General features: G+C 36.6%; 2 protein-coding genes across 2 annotated transcripts; one reads left to right on the top strand and one right to left on the bottom strand.

The window, feature by feature from the left end:
* The first annotated feature begins 1,042 nt into the window (after positions 1-1,042).
* LOC120472335 (coiled-coil domain-containing protein 158-like) lies at positions 1,043-13,604 on the top strand. The gene is given in 13 exon segments (XM_089130090.1): positions 1,043-1,272; positions 1,483-1,651; positions 2,771-2,893; positions 3,849-3,907; positions 3,909-3,965; positions 7,057-7,215; positions 7,316-7,408; positions 7,506-7,604; positions 7,694-7,827; positions 7,970-8,032; positions 9,601-9,687; positions 9,868-9,965; positions 13,188-13,604. Coding segments are annotated over 11 exon segments (1,125 nt in total). The 5' UTR covers positions 1,043-1,140; the 3' UTR covers positions 9,638-9,687; positions 9,868-9,965; positions 13,188-13,604.
* fam47e (family with sequence similarity 47 member E) lies at positions 10,813-15,566 on the bottom strand. The gene is made up of 8 exons (XM_039662488.2): positions 15,347-15,566; positions 14,030-14,405; positions 13,120-13,277; positions 12,750-12,927; positions 12,502-12,669; positions 12,328-12,423; positions 12,128-12,205; positions 10,813-12,018 (listed from the first exon to the last, which is right to left on the bottom strand). Exons 1-8 carry the CDS (start codon positions 15,388-15,390, stop codon positions 11,932-11,934), a joined length of 1,185 nt encoding a protein of 394 aa, XP_039518422.2. The 5' UTR covers positions 15,391-15,566; the 3' UTR covers positions 10,813-11,931.
* Between the last annotated feature and the right edge of the window lie 1,771 nt (positions 15,567-17,337).

The following is a 17,337-nucleotide window of genomic DNA, read 5'->3' as shown; positions in this document are numbered from 1 at the left end:
TATAAACATAGTTATTTCAACAAAAATACATCAAATGTGAAGTGTGACGCAGGGAATTTTGCAGGGAAAGCTGTTCTATTTCACTTTCAAAAACTGTTAATTTTAACGGTATTTTACAGTAAAATTATATCACAGTTATTTACCGTATATAGTACGGAAACTTTCTGTTAACCAATCAACAGTTTTGCACTGTAGCATTTTTACAGGCTTTTACCGTTAAAATTTCGATTATTTTTTACAGTGATCAAATGAATGCAGCCTTTAGGGAACAAGAGAAATCTTTCAAAAACATTCAAAAAATCCTATTTCTGAATACAAAAGCATTCTTTTCTCCCTCTTTCCTCGGACCTTTAAGATCACTTAAACTAACTAATTTCAAAGAATTGCAATTTAAAATTGTTTATTACACATCTGAGTTGTTGGCAGAGACAGAACAGCATGAGTCTGGTCGAGCTGCCAAGTCTGCACAGTGAGACAGAATTGATTAGAAAGCAGGTCTAGCAACAAGCCAAGAAAAAGGCAGATCGACTGCAGGTCGGCACAGCCTGTACCAGCCTCAGACTTCAACAGGAATAACTGCAATTGCCTCTTATATTTCAGGATGTACCACATGCATTGAGTTCAAAATGCTCACACTTCCATTTACTCTACATCGTCTTTGTCTACATTTTTAACCAACAACCTTGACAAAAGCCTGCTGACACAAGGCCACATCATCTAAACTCATTTTGTTTACAGCACTGTGCCAACCAAACACAGTACCAAAGTTGACAAAAAGCTCATATTTGTTAATGTTACCGCGAATTTAACATAAACATGAATTTGCACAGAAATACCATAGAGTCTGATAGGACACAAAGCCTTTGACAAAAGATGTGGGAAGTGTTTCCCCTCCCTTTTTAAAACTTAAATAGTCTTTTTCCTGATGTCTGAAAGCCTTTCAAAACAGGCCTGCAGCGACCCACCGGTTGAGAACCATATGTTTTTCAGAGAATGCAGACAGTTTTGAGGCTTTTCCATGTCTCAGTGTTGTTATATGTGATTTAGTTGGAAAGAAGGCATCTGCCGGTGTTGTTGAAGCAGTGGTATCCGCAGCAGGTCCATGTCCCGCTGGAAGAGGTTCAGGGTCTGCTGAAGGTCATGAGGACAGAGGCAGATGACCGGATGATGAGTGCAGAACTGGAAAACGCCATGCAGTTTATCTCTGTGGACATGCAACGATATTTATCTAACCAGATCCAGCAGCTCAGAGGAGAGAACCAACAACTGAAGGTGGGGAAATTTGGGGAAGAATGTTTTTAGTAGTTGAATTCAACTAATACACAATTTAGGATGCCTTCACTATTACAGTAGGTTGTGTTTAGAGAATAAACAGGTTATTGATTAAATTATCCCATTCGTGGGCATTATTGATCATGAATGCCTAGAACAGGAAGAAATGTTTGACAGATTATTTTATATTGCACTTCTTGGTTTTAACAGGCTGCATTGAGACAGGCAGAGCTGAGACTCAGCACAATGGCAGGAGAGAAGGCCTGTCAGCAGGCTGCGCTCTCAGAAAAGACCTGCAGTGTTGATCAGCTTACTTTGGAGAAACAGCAGAGGACCGCTGAGCTGGAAGTGCGGCGTATGCAGCTTAACCAGCTGAGAGGTACAGACACCGATTCATCTGAATGCTATCACAAACTGCAGACTGATGATAAACACTGTTCAATGTACATTGTCCCTTGCTTTTATTGTAATGTATTTTTTATTGCATGTTTTGTTTTGGCAGATCTAAGCAAAAAAATAAAAAAAAGTCACATCTGGGTCAATGACATATAGTAGGATTCGTGTTACAAACGAAAAAGAAAAGTAAAATGATTTTAAGAAAAGTCTAAATTTAATAACTCTATATTTGTTATGTTTTGTAACAATCAAATCTAAATGATGTACATAGTTACACCTTGAATACATGAATACACTTTTTATATTAAAATGTTTCATAAAATATTAAAATATTCATAAGGGTTTTTTGGGAGTACATTTTAAAACATGAACCTTGTCTTTTTTTAAAACAGCTTGTTTCTCTCTGTTTGGAGTACATAATTTGCCAGTCAGCAGTTTTTCAAATATTATTGTTCAGTAAAACAGATTTTTTTTTTTATATATATACTACTGTTTAAAAGTTTGGGTAAGTATGATTTAAAAATAATAAGGGTAATACTTTTATTCAGCAAGGATAATGCTGTTCTTTGGAACTTTCTTTTCATCAAAAAATATATAACTCTTTTTCCACAAAATATTTGGCATCACAACTGTTTTAAACATTGATAATAACAATAAGCAATATTTCTTAAGCATCAATTCAGCATATTAGAATGATTTCTGTAGCATTGAAGGCTGGAGTAAAGATGCTGAAAAGTAAAGATTCAGCTTTGGCATCAAAGGGATAAATTACATTTTAAAATTGTAATTTTTGACAGAATTACTGTTTTATTTTATTTAATAGTGAACTAAATATAGCCGCGTGACCTTTTCATTAAGGATGTTCTCTATTGATGGATAATCGTTTAAAATAGTTTTTTTTTACAGACAGACAGATTAGTCTAAGAAAAAAGAAAGAAACTTGTGAATGGTAGTGAATATTTTCTTTGAAATATGAATAAAAAATTATGTCCATGTTTTTTTTTTGAAGCATTTCTTTCTTTTAAGGATATTTAATTTGTCTTCATTCTGATATCACAGTTGTATCACCTTGATATTTTTGACATTGTTCCCTATTAATCAGAGGGACAGGAAGCTTTGAAAGAGCTATTTGGCAGAAAGACCCGTGAGCTGGAACAACAGAGCCTTAACCTGAGGACTCAGGCCAACAGTTGGTTGAGAACCCTGGAGGGAGTTGATGGTCATGGTACACACACACACACACACGCACAAAATACTTTTTTGTTTGTTTGTTTTAATAAACTATTTTTAAGGCTACAGGTAGTAAAACATTTAAAATGAACAATGATCCGCAATTTGCCCTCAGTAACCTCACAGGACTGGGCCCTGAGTTATTCAGAGATCAAAGCTTTGAGGAAAAAATCTGAATACACTCAAATACAAATATAGGCATCCGTACCAATTCATAGCACCGTTGATTTTTAAAGTGAGGATGTTTTCACAGTGTTACCTCAGGAAAAACCAGGCCAAGGTCAAGTGTATATTAAATAAAAGGCGGAAGACCACACCCTGCATTACTGGATTCATTTACATTCTTTCCAGAGAGCCAGTGTGTGGCCATGGTTTTGTTGTTTTGCGTTTTGGATAATGGCAGGAAGACGGCATACTGAGATTATAGATCTGCTCCATGCACTCCTGCTGTTATTCCACTATGTACTTAATCTGCACAAAGTTTTAACATTTTAACATTTCTACAGTGTTTTCAGCTGTTTTGCGTCTATGTATCGAGACATTGTTAAAGAACATTTTTGTTCTCGCTTTGTGCAGTGCACTGGTTGTGGGGACTGTTACATAATGAAGCTATGATATCTTAGCTCCGACCTCAGTAACCCTCCATTGTTTTATTTTGTCCCATTCAATTGTGAGAGAGACAGAATGAGAAAATGGTCTCATATGACGTAAGTTTCTGTTCATTGGTTCACTGGACAAAGTGTCTTTTGAAATGCAGACAATACATTAACAATATAGTCCAAGTTATTCTCTTGTGAACGTGATGCAGCTGACATAACCTGAGAAACTATTCACAAATAGGACGATACCTCAATAATGCATTGTACGTATTACTCTTTCAGACAGGACAGTAAATTATTTGGTATTTAGTGTGGTTGAACTGATTGGAATGTGTTTTATATGTATTTCAGGTCTCAGGGTTGCTCTTGGGATGCAGACGCAGATCACTGCTAAAAGAGAGCAGATTGAATGATTTTCTGCGAAGCCGAGTTCAGATGCTGGAAGAGACCATTGAGAAGCTCAAGATGGTGAAATGCATCACTAACGAGAACTTTGTTTCTCACAGCAACTCTCTGTTACTTATTAGTGTGTATATGTAATGTTAAAATAGAAGGTGTCCAGGCCCAAACTGTTGGTACTAAGTACAGTGCTGTGAGTAATTGTTTGCCCCCCTTCCTGATTTTTTCATTTTTTTTTTTGCATATTTTTCACATTTAAATAATTCAGATCATCAAACTAATAATATTACACAAATATAACCCAAGTAAATACAAAATGCAGTTTTGAAATGATGATTCATTTATTAAGGGAAAAAAGCTGTTCAAACTTTCTTGGCTCTATGTGAAAAATTAATTATTCTTACACTAATATTCTGTGGACTGATGAGACAAAACTTTTTGGAAGGTGTGTGTCCCGTTACATCTGGCGTAAAACTAACACAGTATTTCATAAAAAGAACATCATACCAACAGTCCAACATGGTGGTGGTAGTGTGATGGTATGGGGCTGCTTTGCTGCTTCAGGACTTGGGCGACTTGCCATTATTGATGAAACCATGAATTCTGCACTGTACCGGAAAATCCTGAAGGAGAATGTCCGGCCATCAGTTTGTGATCTCAAGCGCACTTGGGTTATGCAGCAGGACAATGATCCGAAACACACAAGCAGGTCCACCTCTGAATGGCTACAAAATGAAGGTTTTGGGTGTCCTAGTCAAAGTCCGGACTTAATTCCAATTGAGATGTTGTGGAAAAACCCTACAATGTGGCTGAATTAAAACAATTCTGCAAAGAATAGTGGGCCAAAATTCCTCCACAGCGACTCATTGCCAGTTATCGCAACCGCTTGATTGGCACAACCAGCTATTAGGTTTAGGGGGGAATTACTTTTTCACATAAGGCTAGGCAGGGTTTGGAAGCTTTTTTTCCTTTAATAAATGTAACTGCATTTTGTATTCACTTGGGTTATGTTTGTGTAATATTAAAATTTGTTTAATGAATCATATGATTTAAGTGTGATAAATATGCATAAACAAAAAATCCAGAAGGGGACAAAACATTTTTCACAGCATTGTACATCTTAGTCAGATGTTTTCAGCTCTGTTCCTGAAGTTTATTACCAACCTGCTTCAGCTTGTGATGTTCAAGCAATCCTGAAGAGCTTTAGCTGATTCAGGTTTGTTTTATTAGGGTTGGTGAGAAACTTTGCAGGACAGTTGGCTTTCAGGAGCAGGGTTTAAGACCTATGATCTAAATAAGTATATAGAGAATACTGTTGTCATTATTCATGATATGATCATTTTCAGACCAAAACAAAGTATATATTTATGTATTTTCCAACAATTGGAGGGAAGGTATGACTTCAGATGTGTCAAAACACTGTAAATTAAGTGGGGCTTTCAACCTCATGGTGTCTGCATTCTAAAAATGATACTTTATTATTGATCTTGTTTCAAAAGTGAAAGTGAAACACTTTCATTTAGCTTTAGACCAGGGGAAATCATTTTTTATTTACTGTCGAGCACTTTTCTGTTTTCACAAAGCCCCTTTCCCACCACTAAAATGCAAATGAAATATTTATAGGAGAGGATTATCAGAAAGACAGTGTGAAATATGGCCTGAATGTTGGTGTTACTTGCTCGTCTTGTTTGAAATTAAATGAAGTCTTCTCAGAGAGTAGTCATAAGCTTACATATACTTTGCAGAATTAGCAAAATGTTAATAATAGGGCTGTCAAAATATTAATCGTGATTAATCGCATCCAAAATAAAAGTTTGTGTTTACATAATATATGTGGGTGCACTGTATATATAAATAGACACACATGCATGTATATTTAAGAAAAAAAAATCATGTATTTTATAAAATATTTATATATAATATAAATTATATATAAATCTATATACAGTATATACATGAAAATATTTCTTAAATTTATACAAGCATGTGTATGTATTTATATAAAATAATTATACACAGTGCACCCACATATATTATGTAAACACAAACTTTTATTTTGGATGCGATTAATCACGATTAATCGTTTGAGCCCTAGTTGATAATTAAGTAAACATAACAATAAGAGGGATCAATTTATTTAAATATCAGATGTTTACATACTGTATAATCCCTAAGACACTGAATTGACACAAATGAACCAGTTCATAAGTTTAATTCTTAATACCTGGATGATTCACGACTGTTTGTGATAGTTGTTCCTTATTTATTCCGAGTTAAACTGTTTTTAAACAAAACAAATTCTCAAGGTCCTGCACATTCTTTGGTTTTCCAACATCTTCTGTATCTTTGAACCATCTCCAGCTGTGACTATGATTTTGAAATCCATCTTACATTTTACATTTACATCTATTCATTTAGAAGACGCTTTTATCCAAAGCGACTTACAAATGAGAACAACAGAAGCAGTTAAACAACAATATGCAAGTGCTATGACCCCTCTCAGTTTAATCTAACGCAGTCCATGGAATTTGTTTTATATATATATATATATATATATATATATATATAACAATGTGAGGACAATTGAGGGACTCAAATTGAGGGACACAAATATTAGCAAAAGCTGCAAACATTCAATGGTGCAGACAGACAAACATGATGCATTAAGAGCTGGGGATATACGCTTTTCGAATGGCATTTAACGTTTTTATTTTCTTTTTTACTATTAACACTTGCAGATTCTCCAAGGTGTTTGTAAAATGATGACTTCAATTGTTTGTTGAATTTTTGGATTATACTGTATGGCTGAAACTAAATTGGAAATAGTAGAATGTTCTTTGTTGCATTTAATTTCACTCCTCATTGCGAGTTAGTTACTACTAATTACGCTACTTAGAATCGCAGATTGCACAGTATTGTGAAATAAGTTAAAATTGTATAACTACAGACTGATAAGTTTTCCAGCCATAAACCTTGCAAAAAAACCCTTTTGAGGTTTATTAGATGACTATTGCAGCACTTTTCTTTAATGCAGGAACAAATATTAACTTAATCTCATTTCAAGAGTATTTTTGCATAGTCCAAAGAGCAACTTTTTTCTGTTTATGTGTGTTTTTCTTTTGTGAACATGTACATATAAGTGTTTGTTTGTGTGTCATAGGAGAAGCATCGTCAGGCATTGCTGGTTAAGAGACAGACACAAGAGCTAGTGTCAGAGAGGGAGAGCAGGAGAAGACTGGAGTCAGAAGTGGAGACGCTGTGCTCACAAGAGCGAGACCTCAAAGGCAAAGCAGAGAGACAGGAAGCAGCTTTATTCAAGGTGTCCGACAGTCCTTATCATAAATACAACACTATTCCGTCAGATAACAGAGCAGATGACTGACATTGCAAACAACTGAAACACAATGTATATTCTACAGATGTCTGACAGTTTGGCTGAATGTCAAGACTTTATTCAGAAGCAGGAACAGGAGCTTATGAGGCTAAAACTGCATCATACTTTAGATTTAAAGGTAAAACATAGACAAATTTACTGTAGTAGTAATTATTTGATTTCATTTTCTGGTCAAACGTTACTATTCTTTTTTCCATGCGTATGTTTTTGGTCAGGAATTGCAAAGCCAGAACTGGCGTAACGTCTCCAGATCTCCAGTCAGCAGTCGTACCCATCTTCCCCTCGCTCAGCAGAACGTTAATGGCCTAATGGAAGTATGAAAAAGCCTTGCTAACTACACACACACTCGAATATCTGAACTGACAGATGTGCTGGAACGGATTTCCATTTGGAATCTTTCCAGGTGAGAGTGTGTGACCCCATTGTGGAGCTGAACAGAGCTTTAAGAGAGCTGCGTGGCGGGATTGTTGAAGAGCAAGGACCACACACTAGTACGAGCTTCAGGAGGAAACCCGAAGAAGACCACACATCTAGACCGTTAGTCTCATTCATAAAAGACCATTATATTGGAAAATGCCTAAGGGAAGACCACAGCATCAGGGAATGGAGGAGTTTAGGAAATTGCATACAAGTAGAGTTTTGTGAATCACTCAAATCTTATTTATCATTTTTATTGCAGACTAACAGAAACTAAAGATGCTGGATGTACCACAGGGCCATTTGGGAGAATAACCAGTTACAGGTATGAGAAAAGTACACACACACATGTTAGCAACAAGTAGTTGCATGCCTTCTAACACACATCCACAGATGCTTGATGCCCAATAAAGTGCATTTTCCTCAGTTAAGATGTTTCGCAACGTTTAAAGGGGTCATATAATGGTACATGCACTTTTACAAGTATATTGTACTGCAATGTGTGTTGTCAGTGCCTGTACACAACCATGATTTAATGATAAAAATCCATCCAGTGGTTTTGTTTTAATGTCCTTATTTGTTTTCCCCTGTCTCAAATCGAACCCATAGACTGTAAAAAATATGGACAAAGCGTCTGTGATGTCACCCATAGACTCTCTGAAGAATGGGTTTGAAGCTGTTTATGGGGGGTATGGGCGGCGCCATACTGGAAAATCTTGGAAAATACAAAATACAAAAGTTTCAGAAAGGATACACAGGTGGTGTGATGTGTTGTGTCAGATCATGGCCGAGACGTCAAATTCCACTCAGCACAGCGCGTTATCAGCTGTCAATCAAAGTTAGCCCTTATTTGTCATACATTTTATGTCTAAATACGATCTAAACTAACGAGTTAGAAAAAAAATCACCCCCCTCACAGTTGTTAGGCACGCGAAACATATTGAAGATTACAATAAAAGTCCATGGGACCGACCTGTAAACATATGAATTTATGCTGTGAAAACGGACATTATAACATGACGTCTATGGATATTTCCTCCTTTTTGGGACCGGCCTCTAGCGGATTTGAGATCTATTGCAGTTTATCGCACTTCCGGGTAGGCTTCATCTTTCAGATTAGAATGTTGCCACTTGATCGACCCATTCGAGCGTGTGACGTCACACGGTCGCACGCCCCTCCCGCGGTTGTTGATTGACAGCAGTATTTCAACACAGACCCACCCTGAGCGAGCTGTCATCATAAACTATAGTCAGAATGGCGTCTAAGCGATTTTTGTTGTTCTGTTCTTGGGTGCAATAAACACAGAAATCATTCTGATGTTCCTAAATTTGAACCGCTGAAGACGCAGTGGCTGAGTTTTGTTTACTGAGCTTTTCAAATCGCGGGGAAAAGTTTTTCATGACCTTTAGTTGTAACGTCAATCTGTCAATGAACTAACATCAGTTAACACAGCGTTCGTATCTCACTACTCTACCCTGCCAGTGCATACAAAGATAAATCAAAGTAACATTACGTTAACCAACCATTCAAAAACGTCCTCAAGCCTTAACTATCGAACTTCTTTGCGGCCGTCATCTTGTTCCGGTGAACAGTTACTCCAGTTCAAACTGATACGGTTGCACAGATGTGTACTCCTCAGTGACTCCCGCAGCCATTCTCTCTCCAAAACCTTCAACTGTTGTCAAGACAACACTCCACGCGCGTTCACGCCAGCAGAGCAGAGAGGCGGGGTTAATTATTTAAAGACATATGCACTCAAACGGCTTGCTGAAAACAGAGCTGATTTTGACCAGGTAAAATGGTGTTTTCTTAAAATGCTAATGAGAATTTTTAATAAAAGTATATTACAAAGTTTTCATTTCATACAAGTTTTCGCTCCACTCGTGCGGCAGGATGCAGGTCTCCTGTGCACCTTCTCCTCACTTCTGATCTTCCCGCTGAGAGAAACTATTGGCCCCCTTCCAATGCTAATCAGATATGTAAGCTACACGTCAAACATGATTAGAGCTGTTTTATGAAAGTTAAACAGATAAGTGTTACTCGATGCAGGACTTATTTAACAATACCAATGATTGAATTATTTTACTGTATGTTGTAAATCACAGTGAGTGATTATTTGGTTATAAAGCTTAAACCAAAGTTTATTGGTCTTTCATCAGCTGCCAACAATCAGGATGAGCTCAAAGAACCGGGATCACGGAAAAAGATCTGAAGAGACCATAGACCTTACTGAAGGATCTTCAACTGAAGGGTGATGGTCAGAATGACACTATTTTTGTTTTATAACCTCAAGAGGTGTGCTTGACTTTGCCTGTGGCTACTAGCCTTACTGATCAGTGAGGGAGAAGTTGAAAACTCAACTAGTCAGATACTTTCAGCTTCCCAAAGTGATGCCTACACTGTGTTTGCTTTATCACAAATAAAGTGGATTAGATGTAATATTTGTCAGATAAACAGATGGGTTACACTTTATTTGAAGGGGTGTGCATAAGACTGACATGACACTGTCTGTCATAAACATGACATAACACCTGTTATGAACATGAAGGAGTCTTTATGAATGTTTATGACTGTTGTCATTAAGTGTCATTTGGTAAATTGTGACACTTTTAATGCAAAGTTGACATTGTTTAAAATGTCTTTATTATGACAACTTGACATTAACAAAGACAAAAAATGTCTTGATTATGACAACTTGACATTAACAAAGACAGAAATGTCTTTGTGACAACTTGACATTAACCAAGAAATCATAACCTGTCAACCTGACATCTTTATAACTAGTTCAACGTTTACTTGAGGACAAGTAAAATATTCATGTCAGTAATGGTGTCATGCCGGCCAAAGTCAAAACCAACCACATATGACAGGGTAATGTAATGTTAACGCAAAGCTAAATAACTTCTTTAAGTTTGATAATAAGACCTGTTATGGCATATTTGTGACAGGTTATGATTTCTTGGTTAATGTCAAGTTGTCATAACAAGGACATTTTAAACAATGTCAACCTTGCATTAAAAGTGTCATAATCTACCGAATGACACTTAATGACAACAGTCATAAACATTCATAAAGACTCCTTCATGTTCATGACAGGTTTTATTTCATATTTATGACAGTGTCTTGTCAGTCTTATGCACACCCCTTCAAATAAAGTGTTACCAACAGATGTTTGAATTTTAAATGTAGCAACGGAAACACTTTTCATATGGAAGGGTTATGTGCTGCTTAAAGGGATAGTTCTCCCAAAAATGACAATTCTGTCAATTACTCGCCCTAATGTCATTCCAAACCTTTATTAAATCTGTTCATCATATAAAGCGATCATGTCTTTTCAGAAAACTTGGACTAAACCACTTAATTCATATGGATTAGTTTTACGATCACTTTATGAACTTTTTGAAGCGTCAAAGTGTCAGTTGCGTAGCTGTTGAGAAGCTCTCAGATTTCATCAAAAAGACCTTCATTTGTGTTCAAAGATGAATGAAAGTATTGTGGTTTGGAACGTATTGTGGTTTGTAATTCTGTATTATTTAAATCACTTTCATTTTAATTAACATGACACAAAATAACGTTAAGATTACATTTTGTTATAAAAACAAGATTTGTCAGCATTAATGGAACTGAAGGTGTCAAAATAAACACGAAGCGCACGTCATTGTTGTTATCAGTGAATCTAGCTGCCTATTGTGAAATAGCTGTGTTGTAGGCACCCTTGAGAATCTAAGCCGACTGAGCCAGATGACTGCTCTCGGTCATAGCCGTTTCTAACCGTCATGCACTGCTTTGGTCTGTGCAGCGCCGCATGAGGTTGAACACACCTAATAACAATTGACAAGCCGTTAAAATATTACTTACCAATTTTACCTTAGCAACTGTTTAGCATGGCGGAATGCATAAGAGCAGACTGTTTACCCAAAAAAATCTTAGAAAGCCCTTGTTAGTCCCACCGGGATGCTGAGAACACAGTATTTGTTTTTCAGTGGAAGTTTTATGAATGAATAAAGAAAACAAGAGGAAGAGAGAGCCATGCCAATACGCCCCAGTTACATTTTTTTTTTTTATCATGAATTTACTCTATACAGAAATCTGGCTTGGGGGTAAAATGTTCCTTTATTCTTATAAAAAAAATGGAGTTGGGAGGACTGCATTTAGCAGCTGATGCATGAATGTGTGAAGTAATGTTCAATAAAACAACATAAGGGAATATTACTTAAACGAGTTTAATGCACAGCTCTCCCTGTAGATGATGATGTGGATCCTCTGATCCTGTTCTTCTGTTCATCCTCAGAGAATACAGCACTGAGAAACTACACAAGGACATGAATAAAATACTTGATTATTAAATAATTCATTTGCCAAAGTATACGAAACATTATTTGAATTTAAACTCATAAAATATGTATTCAGTTGTATTACCCTTGGCATTCTCACTCCCTTTTTGATAATGAACTCTCTGAATGCCTGAATGCCGTGAATCTGCTTCAGCTCCGTATCCTAGATGACAGGAAAATATAAATGGAACTCCAGCAACTAAATAGAGATCAGGCTGGTTTGCCTCATCACCAGCTGTCACATTATTTGCTCTTTTTATACCGAGTAGATGCTATAAAAGTCACCTGCTCACTCAGCTGTTCCTCAAAGTCCAAACTCCCTGTGATCTGTGCAAGGGCTTGAGGATCAGTTGCACCCTGGGGTCTGTTGGGTTTATAGGCCTGTTGTACAAACATAGAAGAGACTTGTTAATCCAATCACAAAAATGATGTATTAAGAACAAAAACAATGTCTCCAACCTTAACACGCTGGCCGTTATGATGTTCCTCTACAGAGCTCTGGAGTTTTGCTGTAGTTTGATTAGGATTGTTCTTGTTAATATGTGAGGTCATGGAGGGTTTCTTCTCATAGTCACTCTTAAACAGGTCCAAGATGGTTGACTCGGTCAGATCACTGGTCTCTCCACCCTGAGAAAACAGTCAAAGGAAAAATAACATTTAGGCTTAATATCTATTACATAATGTGTACATGATGAAATATTACTTACCAGTGAAGTAATCCATTCACAGAAGAGCTTGGTAATCATCTGCTGGTCATCTTGTGCAACGGAGTGCAAGTGTTTAACACTCACCAACTGATCATCTCTGACACCCAGAGTTCCTTTGAGTCTCTGCCATTTATAGGGATTTCTTGGTCTGGCGTCTATACATTTCTCCTTTTGAGGCCTTGGGAAATTTAAGAAGCGTATGGTATTATGATATGTGTAGCATACTTCTTTAATGTCTCCCACCGGGAAAGAAATTTGACATTAAAATAGGAATACTGTTTTTAACCTAACATTGTGACCGGTTCCATTCTAATGGAATGGGATCAGAACCAAAACCAGAAACGTGCACAAAAGAGGAAATTAAAATCACTTGATGTTGATGGATGATTTTATTGTCTCCGGAGTTGAGAATTCACATTGTGCTCTGTTTTCTTCTAGATGTTCCGTTTTCTTTGTTGGAGATGTTATGGACAATTCCTCCTTCACGCACATATCAGGATCCAGGACTGACAACACCTGATCAAATAACTGTTGGAGGCATTGTATATTATTCATTGCAATTAATATTCCTCAATGTATTCTTTTTTTTGCTTCGTCATATTTAAAGCTGCTGTTAAATATTTCAGTGCCGCAAGCAGCACCAAGTGGAATCACAAAACTGTTTTCAAACAGGTTTGCCAAACACTCCCATAGCTTCTAGTGGACCCCATTTCCATGATTTTCTAAATCGTAAGTGGTTATCAGCGTTAACATGGTGAATGGGAGTCTATAACAAATGTAATTATTTGTGTTCCCATTTGCTAACAAAACCTCATTGATGCGGTGTTAAAGGGATACTCCACTTTTTTTGGAAATAGGCTAATTTTACAAATCCCCCAGAGTTAAACAGTCGAGTTTTACCGTTTTCGAATCCATTCAGTCGATTTTCTGATATTTAGAAGAATATCAGTAACCAGACCGTTTCTGGTCTCATTGACTTCCATAGTAGGAAAAAAAATATACTATGGATGGAAGTCAATGAGACCAGAAACGGTCACTGATATTCTTCTAAAAATCAGAAAATCGGCTGAATGGATTCAAAAACGGTAAAATCTAACTGTTTAACTCTGGGGGAGTTGTAAAATGAGCCTATTTCCAAAAAAAGTGGAGTATCCCTTTAACTCTTTGTTGTGGTTTTATATGAGAGTAAATGTTCGTTGCATTAAAAAATAGCTAACAGCAACTTTAAGATGATTCGAAGTGTAGCCGATTTACATGCTACATTTTAAAAGTGGTATTACCTCTGGTGTCAGACCGCTCTCCAGATGTGGATACAAGGCCAGTGGGTGTTGTTTGAGTTTGTGCTCGACAGCATCAATGAACTCCCGCTGAGCTTGACTCTGGGGATTCTGCTTTGAGTAACACACTTGAGTTTTACTCAGTCTCTTCTGCGGGAACTTCGTTGAACAACCGTGGTGGTTCGGCATCCCAAAGACCGCAGGGGTGGGTCCACTCTTACACTGGGTAAAGAGCTCTTTATTGACTGTCGGATAACCATCTCTAAAATCATCCAGGCCCGGGGACAAAAATCGCCATTTGCGACTATCTAATGCCCCAGATAACTGTTGCTTTTGCCTAAGATCCCTGAGATATTTAGTCTTTAGCCGTTCCTTAAACCTGAAGACAAAGACAAGAGTTGTGGTCATTACTGTTATGCAGTACCAGATGTGCTCTCTTACGTTGAAATTTGAGGATGTATAAAAAGGTACAGAACTTGATGGAAAAATGGCAAGAAAGGGCTGAACCTAGCAGGTTGTAAATAAAGAGCTGTCCCTCAATGAGCACATAAAGCTTTACTTTAAGTTATAAAGTGAGTATTCTTGGGGTGTAAAGATACCCTCATGTCACGATATGATATTGACCTCACAATACGATATAATTGCGATACTCCATATAGTAAAATCCAGGTTAACAAAACAAAATGTACTGTTGATTAAAATGCTAAATTTGGTATTATATTGGGGTGAAAATGAATAGGCTTGGACTTGCTGGTTACCCAATGCGCAGGACATTGGTAACACCAGAATTAAAAAAATGATTCATGATTTTGAAGCTGAAAATGCAAAAATAGTTTAGATGAATGCTTGCACTCTGTCAGTGACTACTACATATTAAAATAATGTAGGCCACTTTTTACTGGTAACATAAAAGATTTGGTATTATCAGGACCCACAGATGTTCCCTCATTGCATTGTTATGCATTTTATTCAATATTATAAATGGTATGTCATTTTTTTTTCCTCACAGTAATTTTCATTTTAGGTGAACTATACACAATACAGATTCACACTCCAAGATATTGTTAAAAAATTGTTTTACTATAATCTTACTGTGACACCCCTAGAATATCCAGAAGAAAGGTTTTGAATAGTCTAAAAAATGGATAAAAAAAAACACCTGCTGGAATAGCCTATGTCTTAATGCTAAATACTAAATACTAAAGTTAGTATTTCGTTTAAAAAGTATTGTTATTTATTTTAGTAACAGTAGTAATAACTAATTTTGCAATTAAAGGAAACATATAATGATTGCATTCTGTCGCAAAGTGTGCAACTTACCAGGGAAACTTAATGTTTTCCACTTGTCCAGTTTTGAAAGACATTTCGCTCGGCTCGGTGCTTCTATATTATATTTTAAACGATTCGTTTTCTACCAAATGTGTCTTATAGTTTACAAACAAATCGTTATTAAATTATCACCATGTAAAATTTGGACACTCGAGTGAGGCGCGTTGGTTTGGTTGCTATATCAGCACAGCACTGGCGCTCTGGTACTTGTAGTTCTTCTCTCCTGATGATGAGGGGCGTGTTTATACCACAAGAGGGAGCTTTGTGATAATATTGCATGCAATATTTATAGCTGATGGTAGCTCTATTTGACCAAAAGCTTGTTAATAAACATTAGAATACCCCCGTCCATCGCTATATTTCATTCTATTAATTTATTGTTTTTACTGTGTTATTTTATGTCCTTTTTAATGATTATCCTAACATTTGGGGAGTTATAGCCTGTAAATGTACTGTTTTATTCGTTATCATTAATAGTATCAGTCTTTAACATAACCTTAAAAAAGCAAAGCCCCGTGCAAAGAACAGGAAGAGAAGTAAGTGAAAATTGTTTTGCCTTTAAGATTTGCTTGACTTTACATCCTGCATGAATGATTTACAGGATGTGGAACAGAACTTTCCGTTTTGTTGTTCCAACCTCCCAGACTTCATTAAACCAACGATCCATCAGTTCTCTCGAGCCTGACAAAATGATTGTTTAATAATAGGCTAGTTCAAACTGGCCACATGACAGGAGTCTGAGTTCAAATTAATGACTGAAGATGTCCTGATCAGGACGTTCAGTGTTGTTTAGCTATGGAACAGTTGGACTGTTGAAGGGGAGAAAATATTGTTTGGCTATTCCAAACAACACAATATGTTCTCTGATTGGGTGATTTAACCTTCCTCAGAATTACCCTTTTGAAGTAACCAATTCAAACGTTCCCATCTAATCAGCTTTGGAAGGGTTTATATATATATATATATATATATATATATATATTAGTATTTTTTACAAATCCAAGAGAAATGAGTACAGTACTGCACTGCTGTTCAATAGAAATCCTCATTAAATTCTGGCAGTATGGGACAGCTGATACTTTGAAATATGGAAATGATTTATGATCAGGGAGTGGAGAATCATTTCTAAGAATGAATAACCTGATTCAAAGCTGGCTCAAACCCAGAGCCCTTAAGCAGAATTTGCATTTGTCTTTATTCCTACTGTTCTTTGTGTCTGTAACACAGGATCTTATCACGTGCGAAGAACATCCAGGGAACCATTCTATTGCATAAAAGGAAAAGTGTTCTATAGATTATTAAAATGTTTTCCACACTAAGAAAAAAATAGTTCTTGTACTTTTCACAGAGAGGTTTCTTCTTTGGGGGAACCCAAAATTGTTCACTGCTGCAAATAAATACCTTTTTGAATCTTTCTTAAGAGTATAGCTTCTCATATCCCGCTAAATGTAAAAATATTTCACAAATGATGTTGTCTTTCATGGAATATACAAAAGAAGACATTGTGTGTCTTTTTGATTTTGTTGTTTTTGGATCTTCTCTTGTATTCACCAGAACAAAGTCATTCAGGTTTGGAACATCAGTGAGTAAATAATTATTTCATTTTAATTTTTGGCTGAACTTTCCTTTAACCTTGATAATAAGCAACGTGATTAACAAGCTTCCAGTAACTGCTAAGGATGTAATAGGTTCATTAACTCCCTTTCCCTCCCCAACAAAAATGAATGAGCATTTCCATGTAAGCTCATCTTGCTTCCTGCAGAGAGCTCTTTCGAACATTTGTAAGAGTAAACAAAGTGAATTTAAACGCAGCGTATTTGTTTTGCACACATGTACAGTAGAACAAACTTCACAGGCTGTTCAGAATTAACGTGGTGGCGTGACTGCTTCAGTTATCCGTGTGTTTTGAGGGTGTAGCCCGGTGACTCCACAGCCAGCAAGGAGTTGGACATTAGATCCCTTTGACTTCATGGTTTATTCAT

This window comes from Pimephales promelas, chromosome 4, assembly GCF_988280905.1.
Source record: "Pimephales promelas chromosome 4, fPimPro1.hap1.1, whole genome shotgun sequence".
In the NCBI taxonomy this organism is placed as follows: domain Eukaryota; kingdom Metazoa; phylum Chordata; class Actinopteri; order Cypriniformes; family Leuciscidae; genus Pimephales; species Pimephales promelas.
Note: the sequence above shows the minus strand (reverse complement) of the source record. Positions and strands in the feature narration are given on the sequence as shown.